The 28,000-nt window shown below is 28.3% G+C and overlaps 2 protein-coding genes across 5 annotated transcripts; both read left to right on the top strand.

Moving 5' to 3' along the window:
• Positions 1-1,351: 1,351 nt before the first annotated feature.
• On the top strand, positions 1,352-27,480 carry LOC100206873 (serine/threonine-protein kinase PLK4). 4 transcript variants are annotated; one of them, XM_065812192.1, is made up of 18 exons: positions 1,352-1,597; positions 11,331-11,495; positions 12,511-12,606; positions 12,723-12,831; positions 18,318-18,430; positions 18,660-18,748; positions 18,923-19,019; positions 19,182-19,240; positions 19,596-19,644; positions 19,768-19,795; positions 19,880-19,923; positions 20,069-20,208; positions 20,350-21,040; positions 22,050-22,128; positions 25,650-25,902; positions 26,045-26,297; positions 26,881-26,981; positions 27,059-27,480. In XM_065812192.1, the coding sequence occupies exons 2-18, from the start codon at positions 11,358-11,360 to the stop codon at positions 27,144-27,146; spliced, it is 2,427 nt and encodes an 808-aa protein (XP_065668264.1). In that variant the 5' UTR covers positions 1,352-1,597; positions 11,331-11,357; the 3' UTR covers positions 27,147-27,480. The 4 variants fall into 4 exon arrangements, with proteins under 4 accessions (XP_065668264.1, XP_065668266.1, XP_065668265.1 ...); XM_065812194.1 differs by having other exon boundaries at positions 1,365-1,597; positions 12,511-12,622; XM_065812193.1 differs by having other exon boundaries at positions 1,365-1,731.
• On the top strand, positions 3,035-4,537 carry LOC136087958 (zinc finger BED domain-containing protein 4-like). The gene has a single exon (XM_065811590.1). It carries the CDS (start codon positions 3,035-3,037, stop codon positions 4,535-4,537), a length of 1,503 nt encoding a protein of 500 aa, XP_065667662.1.
• Positions 27,481-28,000: the final 520 nt, after the last annotated feature.

Genomic DNA, 28,000 nt, shown 5'->3' with positions numbered 1-28,000 from the left:
AAAAAATTGGGTTTGAAGGAGTAACATTGGTATTTGTTGAAGCAACTACTTGGATGAAGGATCTTCTTTTGCTCTTTTTGCAGCACTTTTTCTGTTTTGAGATCCGCTTGTCTTCTGTCTTTTCATTTCTATAAATGATTTTTTCTCACTTCTTTATCTACTTTTGCAGTTTTGTTCTTCTATTCTTCAATTTACGCCATTTTGTTTGTTTTAATTGTAGTAAACTTAATAAGCGAACCTCAAACCAGTTGAGATTGATCTCAGAATTGCCATACTATCAAACATGCTCTTCATGTATTAGTGAAAAAATAATAGATTTTAAAAATAATTTTAATTAAAAAAATCATTGAAAAAATAAAAATATCAGTGAAAATAAAAAAAATCCTTCAAAAAAATTTATTTTCTTTCAATGGTAAATTTAGCGCCCTAGTCAATTTAGCGCCCGGGGCGGCTGCCCCCTTCGCCCCATCCTAGATCCGCCTATGCTTTTAGTTATTTAAATATTATTTAAATGATAGTTATTTCTTATTGTTAAACCACATTTAATATTTAAATAAAAATATTTAACCCGTTAAAAATAATCAATGGCCGTTTTTATTGAAAAGCGCGGAAATATTTTAAAAATGGTACCAATAATACTAATAATAATGTAATCAATCTCACTTTATTACATATTACTTACATATTATTACATATTACCTGCACATTATTACCTACATATTATTACAGGTGGATGATTTCATTTGTATGTATGTGGGTAGCATGATATAATATGCTGTATATTTTATAAATGAGAGTTTAAACAATTTTATAAAAAACATATAAAAAGAACTTTAAATTTGGGTGTCAATGTTAACGAAAAAGTTTAAGATGACTCCTAACCTCTCAACAAAAATCAATAAATCTAAAGAATCTAGATAGGTTTAAATTTAGTAAATTGATAAATGCTTTAAACGTGTTAAATTTTATTTTAGATATCAGTCTGTTTTAAAAATTTGCTATACATGGACTGAGAACGCTTTCTCAGTTCACTCTCTAAAGATTCATAATTCTTTTAATAATTATATTAATACATAACATAATTTTTATTATAATTGTAATAATTTATATAAATAACCATTGAAACCATTACTAAAAAGCAACTTTTACTTTGAAGAAACTAATTATTTTTTGAAAAATTGTTGTCTGCTTTTTTTATTAGTAAGACATTTTAAAATGTAAAATTTGTTTATTAAAATAGTGGGCAATAATTCAAGTTTTTCTGTTGCTGCTTAATTTGATTGATGTTGTATTGTCTCCAATCCTAATAAATCTTTTGTGGAAATTTGTTAGACAAATGGGTTTTATAGTATATTTTTTTATTTAGATAAGATAACAACTAGAAAATACTAATAATTAAAGTTGTGGCTAAATACCTCTTGTGCTGAAACCAGTCTGGATTTGAAAGCATCACATCTACTAGCATGTCACTAAATCAAGTTTTATTCAGTTTAACTGATTTTCAAAAAGTTTTGATCTAATAATCATCAAATCTGTCAATCATATTAATGATATCATTGGTTTATTCTCTAGAAGTATTAATGTGAATGATTACAAGGTTACTGCATTTTATCTGACAGTATTATAATGATGATACCATATTATTTTTGATATCAGTATTGAGACTAATTATGATATAGTAGGATGGTTTCTAAGCGGGAGTTACTGGTTTCAAACCACTCCTTGTTCTTGGTAATATTTAGCCTAATTTATTTTGAAAATAAAACTTACAATAAAACACACACACATACACTTATATATAAAGACCTCAGTAGAAAAACCAGTATTGTCACATTTAAAAAGTTTTTTGAGGGAGTATTTATTGATCATTAATAAAAGTCTTTATATAAAGCAAAGAAAAAAATTTTAATAAAAATTTATAAAAATTTTATTTTTGATTAAACTTTAAATACATTAATCAAAATATAATTTTTTTTTAATATTTAGTTTTCTTTGTTTTGTATAAAAATTTATATTAATGATCAATAAATATTTCTTCAAAACTTTTCAAATGTGATAAAGCCAGTTTTTCCACTAATGATTTCATATATATATATATATATATATATATATATATATATATATATATATATATATATATATATATATATATATATATATATATATATATATATATATATATATATATATATATATATATATATATATATATATATATATATATATATATATATATATATGTATATATATATATGTATATATATATATATATATATATATATATATATATATATATATATATATATATATATATATATATATATATTAGGGCTGTACCGGATTCCGGCTCCGGCCGAAATCCGGCCATTTTTACAAATCCGGCCTAAATCCGGCTCCGGTCAAAAGTTTTGAAATCCGGCCACATTTTAGTCGGATTTCTGAATTTTGGTCAGTTATTTATTACATCTTTTTTGCTTTTATTTATACAAATTAATGTTCTTTGTAATTCTATATTCTATGTACTCCATGTTTGTAAAGGTATCTGTATTTACATTTCTTTACAATTCCTTTTCTCCTTTGAAGTTATCGATTCCATTCATTGCGACAATTAAAATTGGTAACTTTAGAGCAAAAAAAATTCAAAATTCGAAAAAATTAGTCGTTGAAATATTTCTGAAAGATTTAAATTTATAAAAATACATACTTAATTAAAAATTAAATTATTTAAAGTATTTAATTAATAAAACTACCTTATTAACATAATATAATATTTTCTTTGATAATTTAAATAAAATTTATTTATTATTAACAATCTTTAGAAGTAATTTGTTACTTTATTTTCGCTTAATAATCAAATCATTCACGCTTATTCAAAATATCAAATTTTTAAAGTTGTTTATTTCAAACATAATTAAGAATATAATATAAATAATTTTCTAACGTTTAGCTATATTTATGTTGAGATATTACATTCAACTACTTTGCAAAAATTGTATAGTCATTCATAAGATTTGTTTTAACTTTTTTTAACTAGATGGCAGGCAAAGGAAAAAATGATAAAAGCAGTCCAGTTTGGAAATTCTTCAAATTAAAGAATAGCGACAGCTCAAAATGCCAGTGCTTGCTATGTCCCAGCATCTTGTCACGTGGTAAAGCTGGTGAACCTAAAAAGTTTTCATTTTCGTCTATGATAACACATCTTCGTTCAAAACATCCTAAAGAATACAACGAAATGCAAATAAAAATTGCTGACTCACAGAAGAAAGCTGAAACTGTAGCACTGTCAAATGCTAAGCCTGGTGCAACTGCCACAACCAGTAAAGCCATGGTTCAGTACACAATTCCAGAACAAGTTGCACGCATGAATATATGGGATAACAACAGCTCATTAATTAGAATTCATTGTGCCATTGCTAAGATGATTATAACTGATATGGAGTCGATTCAGGTTGTTCAGAAGACAGGCTTCGTTGAATTGATGAGAGTTTTAGAGAGGCAGTACACTGTTCCATCACAGAAATATTTTTCAGAGCGATTAATTCCTGAAATAAACGATGAAGTGTGTGCTCAACTATTGGTAATACTAGATCCAGCAACTTCTCCATTTCTATCATTTACCACTGATACATGGACATCAGGCAATACTGTGCAATCATTCATGGGTTTAACTGCCCACTGGCTAACAGAGCACTTTGAAAACATGAGCTTTGTATTGGATTGTAAGCCATTCATTGGACATCATACTGCCCTTGCACTGATGACTGCCTTTCAGCAGATGCTTGACAAATGGAACATTGACGTTGGACGCTGTCATGTCATACTTCGCGATAATGCGGCAAACATATCGAAATGTTTCCGTGATGCCAACATAGATAGCCTTGGGTGCTTTGCGCATACTATTCAGTTATGTGTACATGATGGCTTGCTCAACCAGCGGGCAGTATCAGATATAATAAGTATTGCTAAGAAATTAGTTAGTCATTTTAGGCATTCTTCATCTGCGACTGGTCAGTTCAAGGAGCTGCAGGCTGAACTTTGTTTACCAGACCACCAGCTGATACAAGATGTGAGTACAAGGTGGAAATCAGCGTTTTACATGCTGCGCCGACTATGTGAACAGCGTTGTGCATTAACTGTCTACTGTTCAGAAATTGATGGAACTTATTGCCCAACTGCATATCAATGGTCTGTGGCGGAGAATGTAGTTTGTGTGCTAGCTCCGTTTGAAGAGGCTACTTGTGAAGTTAGCTATGAAACAGCACATATATCACTGGTCATCCCTATTGTAACAGCTCTGCGGAACCTGTTGAAAAATGAAGGCAATGATGCAGGTGTAAAGACTATGAAGTCAACACTACTTAAGTCATTGGATGAGCGTTTTAAAGGCATTGAGGAGAAACCTCTTTATACAGTGGCGACGTTGGTTGATCCACGATTTAAAACTAAATTATTTTCTTCACAGGCAACACTGACAGCTGCAAAGGCAGCGGTTCTGCTTGCATTCAATAAAATTACAATGCAGAGGGTATCGATGTAAAATGAAAGTTAATCTGAGCATGCTAAGCAGCAGATTAACAAAATTGAAGAAGTTCCAGCAAAAAAAATCCGGCTGGATAATTCTTCAACATCATCATCATTACTCTGGCGATGTATTGATGAAATTGTTCAATCTACGTCAGCACCTGAACTATAATTGCCAACAAGCATTGAAATTCAGCTAAACCAGTATCTGGCAGAACCAGAAATAAATAGACTCGCTGATAAACAGACTCGCTCCACTACAGTGGTGGAGTTAAAATATGCAGAGATTGCCAGCTCTGGCGACAGTAGCTCGCATTTATTTGGGTGCACCGCCGACAAGTGTACCATCAGAACATTTGTTCAGTGTGGCTGGGGAGGTCCTCAATGATCACCGTAGCTCACTTCTTCCACATAATGCAGCTCGTCTAATATTTCTTAAGTACAATTCGAAACTGATCAAAGACTAAATACTATTTAGTCTTATGCATATAGATTAATTTAGTAAATAGAAAAAAATCGTTTATTGATTATTTGTTCTGTTATATTGTTCTGTTATATTGGTTTATTTATATTGTTTGAAAATTTTTCCTTCTTTTTTAATAAAAAAAATGAAGTTTAACATAAAAAAGTTGTCACTTGGTATACATATATACATATATACATAAGTAGAAAATCACTTAAAAAAAATTTCATTTAACACTGTTTCATCAATAAAGACTCATCAGATTTCTGATAAGTCTTTATTGATGAAGTACAGTGTTAAATAAAAAAAAAGTTTTTGTTAAGTGATTTTCTACTAATTTATTATTGCTCTGTTTTTTTTTAAAAATAGAGCATTCTATTTTGTAGAATACATTTTAAAATTTCATGTCTTTATAAAACACAAGTATATTATTATAAACAAAAATATTTCTAGTTTCTAGCATTTTAAGCTATAGTAAAATATATTATTTTAGCTAGTAATTAGCATTGATTTTAAGGTTATCATCCATCTGGCAGCTGTATATTAGGGTTTCAAAGACATGAAGAATATTTAGTACCTAATGAAAATTGAAAAGAAGCTGTATTAAGCTGTATAATTTATCTGCTCTGTGGGGGAATTTAATATGTTTCAGGCACCAATGAATTCACTTATTTACTAAGTCTCTAAATTTTTTACTAATCCTAATGAAGTGTCAAACATAGCTTCCTTGTAATGGTTTGAGGTTGATTAAGCTTTAGTAGAAAACAGGGTAGCAGCACTATACTTTCTTCCTAAAAACAAAAAAATTCTTGAACCTTAAGAAATTCATCAATTTTATCTATGCAAGATAGTGCATGTTGTCATACATTGAAACAATCAAGAAGTATTTTTGAGCCAAATAAATAATGTGTTGGAGTGGCCCAGCAACAGTCCGGGCCCCAGTAGAAAATATTTGGAAGAAAATAAAATCAATGATTTGTTGAGTGTACTAAACTTTGTTTCCAGAAGTGATGGCGAAAATAAAAAGAATTTGAATTTTTGATGTGTCTTTACAATATTTTCAAAAGCTCTCTGAAAGCATGCCAAAATGTATCGAAATGGTACTTAAGAACAAAGGGCGAATAACTAAATATTAAATCAATCCTTAAAGTTAACAATTGTAGGTTTGTTATGCAAAACCAAAAAAAAATTAAGCATGGAGAGACAAATACAGTAAAAGAATGTTGAATGACATGCCAAGCAGCTTTTTATCTAATCGTTATTACAATAATCTAGATCTTCCTATATTTATGAATGGTAATGTACTTGATTAGTCATCTACCCTTTATCATCTAGGATTAACTCTAACCTCCGATCTTTCTTAGAAACCAAATATCAAATTGATTGCAAAATTAGCATGCTAAGGTTGCATTTCTTTATCGTGGTTGCCAATTTCTTACTCAGGATTCTATTCTTTATCTCTAAAAATCTCAAATCTGTCCTTGAATGGAATACTGTTACCATATCTGGGGTGGATCTTTGAATCATGTCCTTTCTTTTTTAGACAAGATTAGAACCTGCTCTTGCAGGTTCCAACCTTTTCTAAAGAGAAAGGATATCATTAACCTCCATATAAACAATATAAACATAATATAAACATAGTTGAACCTGCACTTGCAGCCAACCTCCAACCATTATCACATTGTTGTAATGTTGCTTCTCTTTCTCTTCTCTATAAATACTATAATGGGCACTGCTCTAAAGAACTAGCGTCTCTTGTCATCTGCTAAAATTTGTTTAGCCATATACTAAAATCATTCTCCTGTTACCTCCTTAGTGTTGAAAAAAATCTTATTTGTCTAGTTTTTTTCCTCAAACATCAGTACTTTGGAATTCACTTCCTTCATCTTGTTTTTCTGATTTATATAATTTTCAAAATAATGCTTTGTTAAGCAAAAAAGAAATCCTAAATTAAAAAACTACAAAAAAATGTAATTGTAAACAAAAAAACAATTGTCTAATAAGTGAAAAATGTTTATCAAAAAATGTGGTATATAAATGTGTTGTTTCCTGTAAGAATGTACCTGATAATCAATTGACTTAACAGAAGGTGAGTGGAAAATATGTTATGCTAATCATAGTAATCCTTTAAAAATAAAAAGTATTAAAAAGACACCATTCTGTCAAAGTACATAATGGGAATTGAAAGATAAAAATATTGATGATTTTATATTGAATTGGTCCATCCTTAAAACAGCACCTGCGTATAATAATATTTACAAAAGATTTCTAAATTAAAAGATAATTTAAATGTTCCAAAAAAAAAGTTTTCCCCTAACTGAACACTTTCGAGGTTTACTTTTTACAAAAGGGTTTATACTTAACTGAATGCTTTTGAGTTGTGTAAATTTAAACATCTTCTCTTCTTACAAGGCTGCAAGCAACCACTATTAAAGTTGGAAGTTACTGGAAGAGAAAAGATGAAGATTGTAAAGCAAGATAACGATTGACAGACAACTTGAAAGATTGCAAATTATATGAATCAGGAAAGCAATATGAAGGAAGCGAATTCCAAAGAACTGATGTTCGAGGAAAAAAACTAGAGGAATAAGAGTTTTTGGAGCACTTAGGAACAGTCACAGAAAAGGGATGACACTTAATTGAATGACGAGTAACACGAAAATGAATTTTAGTAGATAGCACAAGAGACACTAGCTCTTTAGAGCAGTCCCCATTATAGTACTTTTAGAAAAGAGAAAGAGGAGCAACATTACAACGATGTGATGGTTGGAGGTTGGCTGCAAGTGCAGGTCCAACTATGTTTACAATGCGTTTTTGCACCTTGTCTAAAAGAGAAAGGGTGTCATAAGAAGATTTGCCCCAGATATGGTTACAGTATTCCATACAATCTGGAGTAAGAAAGTGTTGACCTGGAGTAAGAAAGTGTCTTGATAAAGAGATGCAACCTTAGCAGATGCTAATTATGCAACGAATTTGATATATGGTTTCCAAGAAAGATTGGATGTAAGAGTTTATCCTAAAAGATGAAGGGTAGATGACTCATCAAGTACATTACTGTTCATAAATAAAGGAAGATCTTAATTATTGCAATAACATTTGGCTGAAAATAACTGGGTTTTATCTGAATTAAAGTTCACCAGCCACTGTGAGCCCCATGCTGTAGCAGAAGTGAGATCCTTTTTAAGCTCAATCCCCCCTCTAAGCAATGAGAGAGTGTTGGCTTCTTTTCATGACAAGAATAAATGATAGTATCATCAGCGAACAATGCAACCTTAGATGTCAGAATATCTGTTAGATCTTTAATGTAAATTAAAAAGAGTATAGGGCCAAGGATAGAACCTTGAGGAACCCCTGAAGTTACAGAATAAGATAAAGAGTGCTGTCCATTGAGAACAACTTATATACTATGATTGGGAAGGAAGGATTCAATAATCTTAAAGATGTTACCACATACACTGTAAGTTATTAGGTTCAAGATAATAGAATAAGTGTTTGTTAATTAAAGATTCAGAAACCTTGCTTATGATAGGAAGAAGACTAATGGGACGGTAGTTAGGCAAATCAGATCGCTCTCCAGAATTTTTGAAAGTAGGGATAACAGATGCCGCTTTCCAGCAGGCTGGAAAACAAGACTCTGATAAGCACTTGTTAAATAGTTTTGAAAGTATAAGCGATAGCTCCGGAGAACACTTCTGCAAGACTATAACAGGTATGTTGTCCAGGCCACATAATATAGAAGAGTTTAAGCAGGAAATCACTTTAGATACAGAAGCTGGAATGATACGAATGTCAAGCAATAGATCAATCTGTTTGACGGCTATATCAGGTAGAACGCAAGTAGTGGAATCAAGAGATAACATTGATGAAAAGTTCTTAGCAAACAATTCAGCTTTGTCTTTAGGTGAGGTGACAAAATCTTAACTATACAAGAGAGGTGGAATTTCAGATTTGCCCTTATTATTGATTCTATTAAAGATTCTCCAGAAGTTATGAGAGCCTAATTTTTGTAATGAAATACAAGATTTTATGACCTGAGAATAGCGGGCTTCAGCGTTAGACAAAACCTTTTTACAATGGTTTCTAGCAGTAATAAACAGACATCTGTTTTCTGGAGAATTGTTTTGCTGATAGATATATAAGTAATGGTTTTGATTTGCAATTGCAGCAGCAAAATGTGAGGAAAACCATGGAGAAGAGTGAGGCTTGACCTGGAATTGTCGAGTGGAAATAAAAGATTCCATGCCAGCCTGAATCCAGGAATGTAAGAAACACATTTCTACCCAAGGGCCATCAGGAAGAAAATCATGTAAGGAGTCCCAGCTTTTAGGTAGTTGTAAAAGGTACGATGATAGGGGGATTTAGATGATTAAGAAGAGTGAGATAATAGTTTTAGAGAAATCAAACTGTGATCAGAAGCACCTAAGGGTAAATGTGGAGAAACTGAGCACAGACTAGGATCAGAAACAAGACATAAGTCGAGTAGAGAAGGTAAATGATTCAGGTTGTCTGGAAAAGGAGTTGGAAAGTTGACTACTTGAGTTAGGGATTGAGAAAGGCAAAAGTTGTGGGCTTTAATGCCTGCAGAGTCACTGACACTAGAGCCAAGCCATTCAGTGTGATGAGCATTAAAGTCACCGACAGCAACAATATTAGCTGATAGATAAGGAGGGATTGCTTGGTTAATTTGAGCAGAAATAACATCAAAAAGAGTGCAGTCTTGAGATGAAGGAGAGTGATATAGAACAAAGAGAAAGGTGATAGAGTGAAGTGGTGCTAAACGAAAGCACATAAAAGAGTAGTCTGTGGATTCAAACCTAGTCTCCAGATTAATGGGTGAATTGTTACGAATTTATGGTCAAGTTTGCAATGTTGTTTTTAAAAGAAAAAGCATTATCATTGTATATAAGATGTAACGCAAAACAATTATTTTTGAAATAAAACAATAAAGATATGCATAAATTATTTGTGCATAAATTATTTTGGAAAAAAAAACATTGAAATGCAAATTTTTTAAAATTAGATTAAGCTAACTGATTGATTTCTTACATAAAATAATAAAACTAATATAAAATAAAAATAAAAAGACTCCAAAATAAAAAGTTTCTTAAAAAAATGCTATTATAAAAAAATAAATTGATAATATTCTCTCATAAATCTTTTCATAATCAATGCTATGTCTTCATATTAAAGCTATTATTATGAAAAGTTTAGTTTAATAAATATTTATATAAATACATTAGAAATGGAATTAAAAATAAAATTCTAGCTTTTTTTTAATCAAATTTTCTATCAATAAAGTAAAGTTGTTTATGAATAAATGGGTAGTTAATTAAAAAACTCAAACAGAACACTTGTCTAAAGAATTTTTCAAAAACAAAATATTATAACATTAGGTCGGGTGAATAAAAAAAAAGCAGTTGGTTTTACTCAGTAATTGGTCAGCTTTATGTGAATAAAATTTTTAACAGTTTTGGTCAACTTTTTATTCACGCAAAGCTGAGCAATTACTGAGTAAATTGCTCAACTTTACGGGAATAAAAATTAGTGAAAAACTCCTTAAGTTTTTATTCGCGTAAAACTAACCAATTACTGAGTAAAAGCAATTGCCTTTTTTTATTCACCCAGCCTATTAACATTACAAACAAGTCTTTAGTTTATAACAAGTAAAATCAAGTTTTGTATCTATTAAGCAATTTTTTATGAATAAACAGGTTGCTTGTGCAAAAAATCAAAAGCTCTTGTAAAAAGCTGTTAAGAGGAACAGTTCGCATGACTCACCATGTTAGTTTTAAGGGAGCATTTCTCCGCTTTTGCACTCATTTACTTTGGCCAAGGCCTATATATATATATATATATATATATATATATATATATATATATATATATATATATACACACACACACACACACACACACCTCTAAATTAGGGTCAGCATTCGGCAATGCCAACCTAAAAGTGTTTAAGGTTGGCAAAAAATTGCTGACCTCGTTTCTATGTTTTATGGTAAGTCCTTGGTATCAATTTTTTTTTGCTGACCTGATGCCTAACTCTAAAAGATTGAGGTCTGTGTCTATATATATATATATATATATATATATATATATATATATTATATATATATATATATTTAATCTAAAAGATTAAGGATATATATACATATATATGCATGTGTGTGTTTGTATGTGTATATATATATATATATATATATGTGTGTGTGTGTGTGTGTGTGTGTGTGTGTGTGTGTGTGTGTGTGTGTGTGTGTTTTGGTGTGCTTAAGTTTTATTGTAGATTATGTTACAATAAATATTTGTTTTATATTATTATAGGTTTAGTTTTTTTCTTTAGATACAAGTTTAATTATACATAGAAGAAATGACCCCCATTGCTAGTAGAGATGAAGAAGATTCAATAGATAACTATGAAGTTTTTGAGCTTCTTGGGCGCGGCTCATTTGCAGTAGTTTACCGTGGTGTTCACAAGCCTACCTGTAAAGAAGTTGCTATTAAAATGGTTATTTTTCAAATATTTTTTTGTTTTGAAGCACTTGTTTATTTTGCAATTTATTTAGGTTAATCTTAATTAAAAACATGATTGTTGCACCATATTTAGCTTCAAATCATGAGTTGGAATATCAGATGTTTTATAAGAATCTTGAAAATAAATTGGATATTTTTATTTAAACAAATAATTTGTTTATATTTAAACTAAATAAAACAAAAGTTTTATATTTACACTATGCTATATTTATATTTAAAATATCTTTTGTTTCACGCCAAAGTTTACTCAAAAGTCATTTAATTGTCATTTGAGGAAGTTGCAATGTAATCTTTTTTTTAACTCGTTTTATTTGTATTGCATAACAACAGATTCTGCAAGTAGGACTTGGTTGTTCCAACATTGGATGTAAATAAATTTAGAAAAAAAATGAGAAAAAAAAATGTGCTGTTGTACTAGATTGCATTCAAACTTTGCAAGGTTCGAGATAAATTATTATAACAATGACTTTTTTTTTAAACTCAACTAAAATCTGGAAGTCTCATGAAACTTTGTATCTAGTCTGTATAACTTGTAAAAATCTCATTTTTTTGCCGAACTTTGATAGATATTACTAGCCCTAATTGTTGAGTCAAGATACATATCAAATCACTTTTTTAGTATGACATCAGTGATGTTCATGCAATCCAACAATGTGTTATTAATTTTTAATGATGTCTAAATATGTTAATCTTTAATGATGACCAATTAGGTTATGTTAATGCCTATTTAATAATCAATTAGGTAACATTGACACCCAATTAAAGCTGTTACTCTCTACTGATGTCCAATTAGTAATATGTCGAATAAAATTTAAATTAAGCCCTATAAATATCATTTTTAACTGATAAAAATAATTATAAACACTTAATTTTTGAAATAAGTAATAAAAACTTATTTTTAAAATAATTAGATTTATTATCTTTTTAGAATTTTATTTTAATCGTCACAATAAAATAGAAAAGAAGTAAGTAAAATGAAATTTCTTTAGATAGACAAAAAAAAGTTGCAAAGCAGTAGCATGATGAAAAGAGTTTGCAATGAAGTAGAAATTCACTGTCAGCTTAAACACCCATCAATACTTGAGGTACATAATTTAATTGGTATGGTATATTATAGTGGAACTTTTTTTCTTATTATTTTCTTTTAAATAAAAAACTTATTGCTTCAGAATCTCTTTGACTTAAATTTTCGTGTTTTTAGATGTATGGATCATTTGAAGATAGCAACTATGTTTATTTAATTCTTGAACTTTGCCACAATGGAGAACTACAACAGTATCTGAAAAAAAGTCCAATGAATGAAGAACAAGGTAAAGTTTATATAGTTATTATGCATTAGTAATTTAGTGGTAGATGCTCGTTTCATAAGAGAGAAATTATGAGTTCAATCCCCACCATGTCTCTGATAGAACCACACTCAAATTGAGTATGGTACTACCAAAAAATTTCGTTTTGAAATCAAAGAGTTCATAGAGGGTTTTGACCACAAGACAATGGATGTGACTTTCTAATATGCTTCACTATCGTATTTTATATTTTTACATAAATTAGTATTTCTAACTTATTTCATTTGTTTCCTCAAAAAAATTGAATATTAAACTACTATCAATATGAAGTTGTTGGAAGTAATGTATAGCACAAATTTCTAAAATATATACTTGAATGGTTAATTAAAGATCATAGTAAATCAGAAAGTAAACTTAAAAGCAATTATTATATATGAGTTTTTTAACTTTTTCTGTCAATGGAATTTTTGCTAAAGCAATGGATTTGCTGGAAGCAATTAGATTTTTAAAAATCTCAGTTTTTAACTATATGAAAATTTTCATATAGATAAAAAAGCATTTTATCTTTATGAAAATTTTTCTATTGATGAAAGGATAATTAAATTTAGGGGTAGATAGAAGGATTTTTTTCTTTTTAACTTTTTTTAAATTCAGTTCATTTTATTGCTTATGATTTCAGTATCTAAGTAGTTTTAAATGCCTTTTAAACTATTTTATTCCTTAATATACATAAAAGAATTGTTTTTAATGATGATGATGATGATGATGATGATGATGATGATGATGATGATGATGATGATGATGATGATGATGATGATGATGATGATGATGATGATGATGATGATGATGATGATGATGATGATGATGATGATGATGATGATGATGACGATGATGATGACGATGATGATGATAGGGATGTGTAGAGTTTCTAAAAAAAACTATATAGAAATTCGGCAAACTTGTATAGAAACTCAACGTGTTATAGAAATATTACATAAATGTATAGAAAACCAACACATTATATATAGAAAAGCTACAATGAAAGGTAGAGTTTCTATCAAGAAGTTTTTTATTAAGTTGCACTTTGCCGTTTATATTGATTTAGTTCAGCCATTAAAATATTTTCTGCAGAGTAATATTAGATATCAGAAAATAAGAAAAGTGCTATGCATGGTGTTATAAACATATTTCTTTTTTTGAACAAACTCTTTAGTTGAGTTTTTTTTTTTTATTAGCTTTCTATTTAAATAACACTATCCATTTAAATTTTTATCTATTATTAAACATCTAAGAGTTGTATTGAAACTATTTATAGATATTATTACCAATTTAGGCGGTGCCCAAATACGGCATAAATCATAGTATCATCATTTTTTAATTTTTTTTATTGATCTCTAGTATTAATTCATCAATGACAAAGTTTTCCAGTTTTAAAAATGATCTTTTTAATAAACAACTGCATAAAACGAAACTACTAATTTCTTTTTTATATCTAAATTAAATTGAAAGCTGGCTCAAAGCAAATGATTTTGTAACAGTTTGTTTTAAAGAGTAATTGTATTTGTAATCATAGAAAATTGAAGCTTGGTACATACAAGTCCTAAAAGTCTACCCTCATGGTGTTGCAGTCATTTCAAAATTGTTTTTCAAAGTTGTAAAGATTAAGAAACCCTTGTGGACTGAGCTCCATGACTTTTTACTGTTTGTAATGACATATAAGACTGGTTGTCAAAATAACACTACAGTCAACTTAATATAGTAACTTCCATTGTGACTGCCTTTCGGTAGAACATCCATGACAATGTTATTATTAATGTAATATACCCAAAACTAAAAAACCATGTTACTTGTGTCAGACATAAGATCTGATACCAGTCCTCAAACTTGTGGTCAGACTTGTGTTATAGTTGAACAATGTTCAATTATTCCTGCATTTTTCTTTACATTTCTGTTTTTATCTTGCATATATATATATATATATATATATATATATATATATATATATATATATATATATATATATATATATATATATATATATATATATATATATATATTATGACTAAAATAAAAAAGTTAGTTTTCTTGGTATGCAAGAAAAACTAAAACTAACTACGTGAAATCGCTTAAGGCGATTTCTAGTATTGCTAAAAAAATTAAGACTTTTAGGTTAGAGGAACAATCACTTTTTGAACCCAGAATCCTTAGGTATAATGGCAGCAAGGACTCCAGGCTTAAAAACAATGTTTCAAGTCATTAAATTTTTTTTTAATGTAGCAGATCATAGAGTTTTTTTTATATAGCAGATCATAAGTCAACCAACATGTTCAAAGCTTCTGGGAACCAGAGACTAGGAAAAAATAGAGATATATAGCCAGAGTCCTTTTGGGTCTTTGTATCCCTGTGTGTATTTATATATATATATATATATATATATATATATATATATATATATATATATATATATATATATATATATATATATATATATATATATATATATATATATATATGTATATAAATAAGGGTGTCCCAAAAAACAACATTTTTGAAAAACATGCAGAGACCCCCTTAATGTGTTCTATCTAATACAAAAACACTAGATTTAAAATGTTTTTGCATAAAAAATATTTTAAGGGGTCCCTCAAGACCCTCGAATATTTAATGGGTCCCTAATATTTTCAAAAAAAAAGTTTTTTAAAAGTATGTCAACCTGGTACTCAAATGAAGCAAAATTATATAAAAATTTCAAAAATAATATTTAATTTGGAAAAATTTTAACTTATTTATCAAAATTGTCATAAAAATACATAGAAAATGCATTTTTTTGTATTTTTTATTTGTATTATAACTAATTGTATTTTATACCAAAATGTAATTCATATAAAATGTCGACAAGTGCTAGTGGCTGTTTGGTAAAGATGTGTTACATCGGATTGGCTGGTTTCTTTTTTACATTTTTTGTTGAAATTAAAATTTGTATCAGAATACTTTTTTCGTAAATTTTGTTCTTGAAATAGTATATAAAGTATGCTTTCTAAGCTAACCTAATTTCAAACTAACATGGAATGTTCAACTACAGGAAGGGGAAGATTGTTTTTTCTGGTGCAAATTGTTTACTGACATAAAGTATGTATTTGGTATAAGATAAAGTAGTTTTGTTCATATTGAATCATATGTCCAATGTCCAATGATTTCAATTATAGATCTATTTAAGTTTTAACTTCAGATTATTCACTGGCAGTAAAATTGTAATTTTTCTTGCGTCGTAGAAATGTAGAAACTTCAAAACCTAAAAATCTGATCAGTCAGTCTTTAATAAGTCATGTATACTTATGTATTGATTTTGAAATGTTATTTGTATGTAGTAATTAATGTATGGTAGTGTGGTAGCTTAAGAGTTGCCTAATTTCTAGCAGTTTTAAGAAACAGTGGTGAATTTTCCTTGCAATATAAGATCAAATTATCAGCAACAACTCATGCATTTTGACCCAGAGGCAATTTTATTTGTTAATATTGAGAAAAAGTTTTACAAACTTTTTTATTTATAGAAAATAAATAATATATATAGATATGTAAGTTACTTATGTAAATTAAAAAATTGTAAAAAATGATTTGTTTCAAATTATATACAATCTTCTGCGTCTTATTTTGAAAAAGTTGTACTTTTATTTTAAGTTTGAAAGTTTTTAATTTGTTTTAGATAATTTGTTAGCGTTGTTTTTATTCTAGTTTTATTTTTTAATATAAACAAATTGCTGATTTTTGAAGATTTAGCTTTTCTAGTTAAGATAGAGTTTAGAAAATCATTAGTGATTTAAGGTAGTACACTACAAAAAAGCACTTTTTGATATAAAATGTGAACAAAATCTAAAACTTGTATATTTCTGTTGAGAAATTATTTTAAAAAATAAACAAAATAAAGATTTTTTTTACATCAATATTATTTTTTTTACATCTATAATGGCGGAAAAAGCATTTAAAATTGAATGTGATAAAATATTTTCCTGTCAGACTTAGTGACATAATGTCTTCCATTATATAAATTTTTTCTTGTTCTAACCTAAAGCTAAGAACCTCCTAAAAATTTGCTGGTTGCTGCTAACATGTTTTAACATACAATATCATCATTTTAAACCATACAACGTCACAAGTTGCTGTCATCAGCCAAGGCAGATTCTGGGGCAGAAATATTTGCAGAATTGATCTTTTTTTCTGGGCCCTTAAATAAACTTGAGCCCCCTAATAATATACCACTTGACCCCTTCTCTATAAAGATGCCAATTATGTGATGATTATGCAGATATCATACAGACTTGTATGTGGGGTTGTCCATAAATTGTCACACTTGGGGGGGGGGGGGAAATAGGTGATTTTGTGATGATTTGTTACGAGGAGTAGGGGGTCTCAATTTTGTGACGCAACTTTTTTTTTTTTAGTTTCAAATCTAGAGAAAACTTTTTTTTAATTAAAAGAGTATCTGACCAAACCAAAACCCTAAGTTGATGTATCTACATGTTGATTGTAAAATCAACTACGTCTAAATCTTACATAGTCGGTGTGTATACTCCGTTGACAGAGTAGTTACAGCCTGTTAACAGACTGTTATGGCTGTAACAGTCTATGTGCAGTGCACGTTCTGCGCTTTGACTTTAAATGGTCCAAGTACAAAACTTTATTTAGTTGTGCACAAAAGTGTGCAGCAACAAAAAAAAACAACCTTTGTGCACTAATTAAAAAATAATAATTTTGATACCGAGAGGCGAACCTGGAACCCTTGGTTTATTAGTTTGAAGCGGAATCCACTCTGCCACACTAACATATTGGTTTGTAAGAAAATTTTATTTATAAATTAATATTTTTGCATGTATTAATTATTATTATGTATTATTATTTATTATATATATAACATTTTGCATGTATTATATAACGGAAGAATAGATTTTCAAAATTGGTTTCATGTTTAGGATAGCAATGTTTTATACAATTAGCAATAATTTATACAATTTTTGTATAAACTATTCCCCCCCCCTCCCCCTCCTTAAAAATAACAACAAACTTTTCATTGATTTAAAACAATAAATTCTTTAACAAAACATTTTCTAGTCAAGATGGTTACAAATATACAGTTGAAAAAGTACCAAATATTTTTTCTCTTTTTTTAAAAATCGCGAAATTTTGTGTCAGTGAAACAAGTAAATTATTTTCCTAGTTTTTTAAGATTAGTGCTAGCCACATACTTAAATAAAAGTTAAACTGATTCATAGCAAATTTAAACTTGATAACAACAAATATAGAAACACAGACATCACATTTTATGCGCTATCTTTTAAAACTTTTATATTTTTAATTTATTTTAATGCTAATGTTATCTAAAAAATTTCTGAACAATTAATGCAAAAACTATAACATTGTCAATCGTTGTGAAATAGGAATCCTCCATAAAAATGTAGAGTTTCTTTACAGAAATTCATCTAATGATGCTAATGATGACTATCATTCAACTTTAGCTCGTAAAACAATTCGAGAAGTAATTATTGGCTTACTTTATTTACACTCTCATGGTATTTTACACAGAGATCTTTCACTTGGAAATATTCTTTTAACCAAAAATATGGATATTGTAAGTAGTGGTAATTATGAATGGTTTTTATGTGAATTTATAAATCAAATAATTATGTTTGGTTATTTCTGTCTTTATCATTTCTTTTTATGAATATTGATTTTTTTTTATTATTATTTTCTTGTTAAATGATAAGTGATCTAGTAACTAGTTAAATGATAAGTGATCTAGTAACTAGTATAACTGGTAAATATAAAAAATTGTTAATATACTTGTGTTTCCTTACTAGAAAATTGCAGATTTTGGGCTCGCTGCAAAGCTTAATATGCCTACAGATAAACATTATACCATGTGTGGTACTCCAAATTATATATCACCGTCAGTTTCTTCTTTAAATTAGCTAAATAATAAGTTATTGTTTACATTTCTTTTAAAGTTTTTTAAAAAGTTTGTTTACTTTTTGTTTTATAAACAAGTGTTTTCTCAAAACCTTAAGACATTTTAAAATATTTTACAAAAGCTGTATTATTTTTAATTTCAAATAATTCTTAGGGAAATTGCAACAAGGAGTCCCCATGGTCTTGAGTCAGATGTATGGAGTTTAGGTTGCATGCTTTACACTCTTCTTGTAGGCAAACCTCCTTTCGATGTAAGCTTTTTTTGTTTTAATTTCTCTCTTTGTTTCCAAAATTTACCTAATTATTGTTATGGTTTCTATGTAATCAATTTTTTTTCATTGTTTTTTTTTTATTATTGTTATTATTAATAGTTTTTATAATTATTATAAGTTTTTGATTTATTTTAATTCCAGACAGAAGGTGTGAAAACAACGCTCAATCGTGTAGTGATGGCTGACTACAGTGTACCAAAGTATATTTAAACTTTTTTTACTTTTATATATTATTCAGGGGTGCAGAGTTAAAAGTTTCCGAGTCATAAATAATAATGGTAAACTATATAATCTTGGCTGCTGATTAGGTATTTATACCATTGCCTTTGGATTTAAAAAATTCTTCGATTACTTAAAAACAAGTTTTTCTACATATCTGTTAATATAAAATGAGTTGTTTTTTTTGTTTAATGATATATTAAATATTTATCATTTTTCTATACATTTATTTATTTATTTTTTAAATTTTTATTAGATTTTTATCTTTTCTCTAAATTTGCACTTGATGTTTATAGTTTTACTAGATATTTTTGCACTATTTTATCTTTTCTCTAGATACTTATCATTTGAAGCTAAAGATCTTATTGATAAACTTCTTAAAAAGGTTTTAGAAGTTTTTATATTAAATTGTTACATAAATTTTAAGTTATATTTTTTTTATCATATTATTAAAATTTTTTTAATGTTTTTTGAGATTAAAAGATTTTTTAATCTTATATTATTATAGAATCCAAATGACAGAATAACTCTTTCAGGTAATATTTTTTTCTAGTTTATGAGAGTAAACATGATTTACTGTAAATGTTATGGTAAATGTCATTTTTATTAATTTTGTATAGGAATTTTGGACCACCCTTTCTTATTGGGAAAAGAAAATTTTATGGTACTTTTAAATCTTGTTTATTTATTTTTTTCTGTTTTTATCTTGTTTTTTTTGTTTTCTATAATAAAAGTACAATTAAGTTCTTAAAGTTATATTTTCATTTATTGTTTTATTATTTTGTGAATGCTTTTTGTTCTTAACAAAGAATTCCTATCAAGACGGTTTGATTTCAATTGACAGTGGTCATGGAACTTTGTCAACAAATATTAGTAAAGCTAGTTCAGACAAGGCTAATTCATATTTAATCAGACATCCCCCTTCACCACCTGTTAAATTAGGGAAAAGGTATATATACTTTTTTACAACATTTTCACTTGAAAAAAATCTACTGAAATGCTTTATATGAATAAAAGTGGAAAACTTTTTAAAATATATACTAAATAAATTTCAATTAAATAAAAAAAATTTAGTTAACTTTATACTTAGTGATAAGTTTGAAGATGATTCAATCTATGTGAAAAGAAATATTTCTACACAAGGTTTCCCATCATTTTCAACTGAAACAACATGTCACCGGGATAATGATAGACATTGTATTTCAAGGTCCTTGTGCAATTGTTCATCAAACTGTTTGCATTCATACTGTTGGCATGAAAGTAATGATGTTTCCTGTAAAAGTATTTCTGAGCACTATAATTACCAAAAACGACCTCTTCAAGATTGTAGTAACGTTATAGATGAAAGAACTAGGGAAAATTTGAAAAATTATTTCAATGATAAAGAAAATCATTGCCATACTAAAACAGATGAAAATAAGCCATCACAATCATTAGATAAGATTATGGAACCACTTTCTACTGCTCGTTTGCGCCCTATACGTCAAAAGACTCGAAATGCTGTAGTAAGTATTCTTGAAGATGAAACTGTATGTTTGGAATTTCTACAAAATAGAGGCGGTGTTGATTATGTTGTTGAAGTATTCCGAATATCATCAGATGGTATTAAGGTCACAGTATTTAATCCAAATGGAGCAAATGGTGTTCCATTAGAAGACACTCCTGTTTCTGTTCCACCATCAGCAGTTTGCCATGCATTTGCAGGCTTACCAAAAAAACTTTGGTTGAAATATAAGTATGCAGATAAATTTGTGCGATTAGTAAAAATGAAAACACCAAAGGTAATTTTTATGTTTACAATTTTGAGTTATAAATTCACTGGTAGCCTGGTAGTTAGGTTGTCTGACAACATGAAATTTTTGAATATTTTTAAAAGTTATTTGATTAATAGTTATAATTGTAAAAAAATTTTAAAAAAGAAGGAAACTTTCAATACAATCCTTTTTTTACAATCCTTTGATAAAGTAATACTTTGTTATTACATAAATTATGTTTTAATGTAATTTATAAAATGATTGTGTTTTTTTAGAATTATACTTGACAATGTTTTAATATAACTTGAAAAAATCAATGAGTTTAATTTTTAGAATTATGTAAGCAACCTTAATGAATGTCAATACGTACATTTTTATTTATAAACATATATTTATTTTTTCAATTTAATAATAATTTTTAAATATATCTATTATTTGTAAATCTGTCCTTTATCTGTAGATGTACAGACTTGCAGATGTCAGATATAATATCAGTATTTTATTTTAGTATTTGAAATATATTTAAAAAAAGTAGAGTCAAAGAATACTAGCAAAATCATATGCAAGCATTTCTTAAAGGTTGTTTATCTAATGTGTTGGTTGTATTTTTTAATAAATGCTTGTGTGTTGCTGGAACTCGTCCTGTTTAAAAAAATCATAAATCATAACTAGATAACCTTATTTCAAAGTCCTCATTAGTATATAAAGTTTATGTAACATATAATTATTTTCATAATGTAAGCTAAAAAAAGGGATAAAATGTAAATAAAAAAAAGGGATAAAAAGTTAAATTAAAAAACCCAATTGTGCAAAAACTGACTGATTAAGCTGATAATGCAAATTAATCCTTACATCACTTAAAAAGCACTTGAAGCATTTTTGATTTAATTGCGTATTTATTCTCCTTATGTAAATATTAATAGACAAGCGTGTGACATATCAAAGTTTGATAGGGTAAACTATACATCTTTTTTATTTCTTCAAATATTTTTTTATTGGGTTGTGTGATTCATAAATAAACTTTTTTTAATTTCAGATTACGTTTTATTCAGATCAAGCAAAATGCTCTTTGATGGAAAACATTCCTCCAGATTTTGAAGCTACATTTTATAATGGTAGCAATTTTCTATTTTAAAATGTTTTTATAATAAGAGTTTTCTTCATATTATTAACAAAAGAATGGTGTGCTCAATAAACATGTTTTTATTGGATGCCATTGTTTAGTATTTAATAAAAATTTAGAAAGATTTAGTATCTCATGTCAAAGTGCTGAGTAATAGCGGATCAATCACATTTATCAAATACACGAGAAGTGATTTGTATATTTTGATTTTCTTTCTTTTAAAAATATATTTATCTCTCCAAAGCCTTAACTATATTTGATGAAGCTTCTAATTTATAGTTGTGTGAGAAATGAAGTTCTATTATACTGTCATTTATGTGGTTAAGTGTAGACAAGATAAGTGAAGTGATACAAAGTGCTGTCAAAACAATAAATGTATTTGATGCTGTAAAAAAAATAAATGTATGTGTAAGATAACTAATTTGACTAGCTAATTTTAGTAATTAGTTAATGTACAGTCATCTGGCTGTATAATGAAATAAAAGTTCAGTATTACATTTACACTTAAAAGCAATATTTAAAAAAGGATATTATTATATTATCCATATAAACTATATGATTAATTTTTATAGTTCAAATTTTGATTTAGCAAACTATTTTTAACTTTTAGCAAAGTTTGACATAATAAAATATCTAATGAGGCAATATTATGTAATCAATGTTTGGCATGATAAAATATCTGATGAGACAATATTATGTAATCAAAGTTTGGCATAATAAAATATCTGATGAGGCAATGCTATGTTATCAAAGAAATAAAAATCTTCTATAAAAATCTGAAAAAAGCTTTAGAAATTTTTTAGTAATTTCCTTATATAATAATTGTTGCTGATATTTTTACCCTATCCCTACTTTAATTGTATTTAACGGCAAGGTTAAATGATCCATACCATTTTTAATAGAACCATTAATTTATTTGAAAACCTCTTTTTAATTATATTTGATGATGGCACATTTTTTTCTTGTATTATTAATGTAGAAAGAAAAAAAAATTTTTTAATTATTGCAAGTACTATAACAGTTTCAACACAAAAAATACATGACACATGTATGTATATATATATAAACATGAAGTGTTTAATGTTCACTTGAAAAATAAAAGAAGTGATAACAACGAATTATTTACACAAGGTTTTTATAAACACAAGGTGTGTACAAAAATATTGTATGTTTTTTGGAGATAAATGTTAAATGTTTTTATTACATCATCAGTTATAGCTGATACAGGTGCCCAGACATGCACTGCTGGCTCCCGGTTTACAAAAGACACTCAAAGTCGATATGCTCTAATTGAAAGCAAATCCTTATTATTATATGGTTTAAAAAGTTGCAAAATGTTCGTCATGGGATGTCCAAACCTAATTATTGCAGTTGATCACAAACCATTGGTAAAAATATTCAACGATCAAAACCTGAATGAGATAAAAAACCCTCGAATCCTTAGAATTTGCAAAAAAACACCAATGTATAATTTCAAAGTTATTTCAATTCCCAGAAAAAATAATCACACACCTGATGCTATGTCACGAGCCAATAACAATAACAGTAACACCTTAAACAAAGTAAGTGACATTGAAAGTAGCTTGTTAGGAACCATTCATTATCTGTTTAATAATTTCAATGGTCCTATTAAAATGGATAGAATTATTGCAGAATCATCAATCAAACCTACACATCAAGATCTAATACAACTCGTAGAAAAGGGATTCCCAGAAAATAAGTCAAGTATACTGACACGTTTTCGAGAATTTTGGCCTAAACGGTATGACATATGCTATAGATAGTCTTGTGTTTTTAGATGGTAAAGTCTTAATACCAGACAGGCTGAGATCAATTTTGCTCAGTAGTTTGCATGAAGGACATCAAGATGTAGCCGCAATGAGAGAAAACACAAAAGGATGATTTTTTTGGTCAGGAATGAGTGCTCAAATACAAAACTACGAAGCTCAATGTTGTAGATGTAATGAGATTGCGCCTTCAAATCATAAAGAGCTGCTTGCAGAACCAATACTACCTGAATATCCTTTCCAAATAACAGTATTAGACGTATTTCAAATAACAAGTCGAAACTATATAGTATATGCTCAATTTTCAGGTTGGACTGAAGTAGCATCAACAAAAACAAACTCAAACACATCTGTATTTGTAGCGCACTTAGGAAATATTTTATTAGTTTTGAAATCCCAGAGGAAATATAAAGAGATGGAGGACCACAGTTTAGCTCTTACAAAATGAAATCCTTTTTAAATGATTGGGGCATAAAGTATTGATTATCTTCCGCCTATTACCCACAAAGCAATGTCAGCAGAGGCTGCTGTAAAATCAATAAAATGTTTATTGACTACAAGTGTTCATTACCCAAGTGACCCAAGTGGATCATTAAATACTAATAAAGTAGAAAGAGCACTATTATTACACAGAAATACACCAGTTCAAGATATTGGAGCATCTCCAGCCAAATTATTGTTTGGGAGAACTATAAATGACCACTTAACAAATCCAATACAATTTAGAAGGGAATGGTCTGAATTAGCTAATATTCATGAAAGAACTATAATAAAACAATATCATAATTCATTAAAGTTTAAAAAGCCCCAATATCACCGCCCGCTAACCATAGATTCATGCGTAGCAATTCAGAATCAGCATGGCAACCTGCCTACAAAATGGCAAAACATGGAACAAGTTGTTGAAACCTTGCCGCATCAACAATATCGAGTAAGAATAGATGGAACCCGTAGACACACACTGCAAAATCGAAGATTTTTATGAGAAATATTCCTATTGATAAAATTTCCCATTGAACCAATAATACCACCAAACCACAAAAAACTTTCCTGCAACAATCGATCCACCAACAACAACTGAACCCCCTACAACAGCATATATACCAGTCAGGTTAAAAGACTATATATTGTTAAAAAAAAAACTTTTATAATACGCCATGTTTATGATACTATCATTAACTACATATTGATTTTAAAGTATGACATTTAATTTGTTATATATTATATTGTTTTTTACGATTTTTGTAATTAGTTTTATGGGAGAAAAGAACAAAGTTTATATCTGTTTCGACTTATTATACAAATCCCAAATTAACTTTAGTGTAGAGAAAATATTTTAGTTCATAGAACCAAAGAGTTGAAATTTTTTTGGTTGCATATATATATTTTTGTTGTTGTCTTTAGTTGTTCAGGGATGAAACAACCTGGTTCTGACACGTTGTTCCATCCCTAGTAACACATTCGTCCCCAGTCACAATGACTTAAATATAAATATGACCCCCCCCCCCCTTGATAATTCTAAAAAGCTTGTTTATTTGCCTTTAAAATGCAGCCCTAGCAATTAACCTAGCCTTGGGTTTATTTTATCAAACGTCGGATTATAAATAAGCTTTGCTTATTGTTTTATTGTTATTTAAAATTTTTATTGTGGTCCTAGTAACTACATTGTATAAAAAAGTATATAATATAAGTAAATGTTTTATAAAAAAAAGATATCAATTTTTAGGTTGTAAAGTCAGTCTTTCAACTGATGCTATAAAAATTATTGATGTTAATGGCAGATGTAGTAAGTATGCTCATTCAGATCATTCTTTTTCAAACTCTGAAAAAGAACTTTTAACACATACTCGAACTTGTCAACAACATTGTCTAACTTTGGAATCTGCTTTGCGTAATCTTAAATGTAGCTCTTCCTATTACCCTGTAGTCATGGGTAAAAGACCATTAACTGGAAAAAGAAATAAAAAATCAGAACCAAGGTGAAAATATCTTCTTTTTTTTTTTTGCTTAACTTTTGAGTGAGAATTTTTAATTTAAAGTTAATTATTTTTAATTTTTAAATTTATGTTAGATTTATTCAACAGGTTTGATTGATTTTAACATTTTTGTCTTGTAAATTAGACCCTGCAATGCTTTGTCATCATGTGCCCCATCTTCACCTCAATCAAATACTGTATCTGTTTCTGTAATGTCATTTGAGGGAACATTATTATCTGATATTCCCAAAAAACTGACTCTGGCTAAGCCTGGTATACTGCCAAGTCGACCTAAAGGCCCAATTCGTGCAAGTTCTACTTCTTCTATGGATCGCATAGCTAAAACAACTGAAGTAATTAAGAAAACTTTTATACCGTCTGCTGGTTGGGGATCTCAGGCAAGATTCTGTTTTTCTTTTTTCTTTTAAATGTCTCATATTACTTTAACAACATCAGTTTTGAAACGGTTTTAAAATAACTAAATAAATAAATGTGATAAAGTTTGTTATTGCATAGACATATTTTTTAGTTTAAACTATGATTTCTTTGTTTGATCCACATTTAAATGTGGATCAAAAAAATAGTTATATACTTGCTTTATAACTATTTTTTATGCTTAGCCAGACAAATGATGAATTAAGTATAAATTATGAGCCAATTAAATTTTTTCACTATCAAATAATTTCTTTAACTTAAAACTTGATAATGCCTTTGTTAACAGATACAGAAATCTTTATGTATAACTTGTAAATTATAATTATTATGCAGGTTTTGCCCTTCCCAGTGTGTTTTTTAATTATATGCGATTGAAAATACAGGCTTATCAATTTAAATAACCTATATTAACGGGTTTTTTTTAGTTAGCCAAGAACTTTTGGATACCAAGTTTATATTGCAGTACGGCATCAAAAAACTTATTAAATTTATTACAGCGACCAAAAACTTTTAGAATTTTTTTACGTTTTGATATCTTTTGTTTAGTTACGTAATGGAGAAATAGATGTTCAGTTTAACGATGGAACTCAAATTATTTTTAATGGTGTAACAGTACGTTATGTTAATCATCAAGGCGATACCTTCAAGTAAATTATTTTATTTTTTAAATATTTAAGTTTCTTTGTTGTTGTGCTTTTTTTTATTCCATTATACTTTTTTTTAGTTATTCAAAGTCTGATTCTTTACCAGAAACCGTTAAGCTAAAAGTATCTCATTTACCTGAGTTTATTCATGAACTTTCTAAGAAATAGTGTTTGAAATTACTACTAAACAAATGAACGAATCCACTATTTTGATATTGATATTGTCACTGTTAAATATAATCAAATTTTTATGAATGCACCACTTAACTTTGTTTAACGCGACATTTGGAAAAAAGTTTAATACAACGTACTATTATATAAAAAAACGTTTTGTATAGTTTCCATTTGGGAAAGTTTGAACATTTTAAATATAATTTATTTTTAAGGCTGTCTATATAATTTCAATAAAAAAACACTTCTATTAAATTTTGATTAATTTAATTTAAATTGTAAAATATCTTAATTTTATGGAGACAATAGAATTGTTTGTATTTATTATAAATTTGTAAATCTGTACTTAAACAAAAGCTTAAGTTTAAACGGTGAGATACGATTTTCTATAAATCAGTGTCGAATTAAGATACGTCTGTTTTTTGAGTTGCACAGTTCAAAGAATTTAAAAATAAACGTATTTGTATGTAATTTTATCAAAATATCGAGAAAGTGTAGTAAAGGGTTCTGAATCTTTTTGATATGTTTTTAGAGAATTACTTTCAAAAAATAAAGACCCAGTTTCACAAAACTAACATAAAACTTTATGCGAGCCGGTATTTTTGTTTTACTGTGGCCAAATCAAGGCAAATCATGGGTCTCTATTTGTTGTATAACGTCTGAAGAATTATTTCGATCAGTCGTCTATCTTATGTTTTGTAAACCCTTGATTTGTACCTAACCAAGAGATAACATTTTAAAGTACTATTTTTTTTTCTCACTAGCGTAAATGGTACAAATTAAAAAAAAAAAATGTCTCGTGCATTTATTTACTCTAGTCTACCTTCATCCATAAAACTACTCGGTAAAAC

This window comes from Hydra vulgaris, chromosome 12, assembly GCF_038396675.1.
Source record: "Hydra vulgaris chromosome 12, alternate assembly HydraT2T_AEP".
NCBI classification, from domain to species: Eukaryota; Metazoa; Cnidaria; class Hydrozoa; order Anthoathecata; family Hydridae; genus Hydra; species Hydra vulgaris.
Note: the sequence above shows the minus strand (reverse complement) of the source record. Positions and strands in the feature narration are given on the sequence as shown.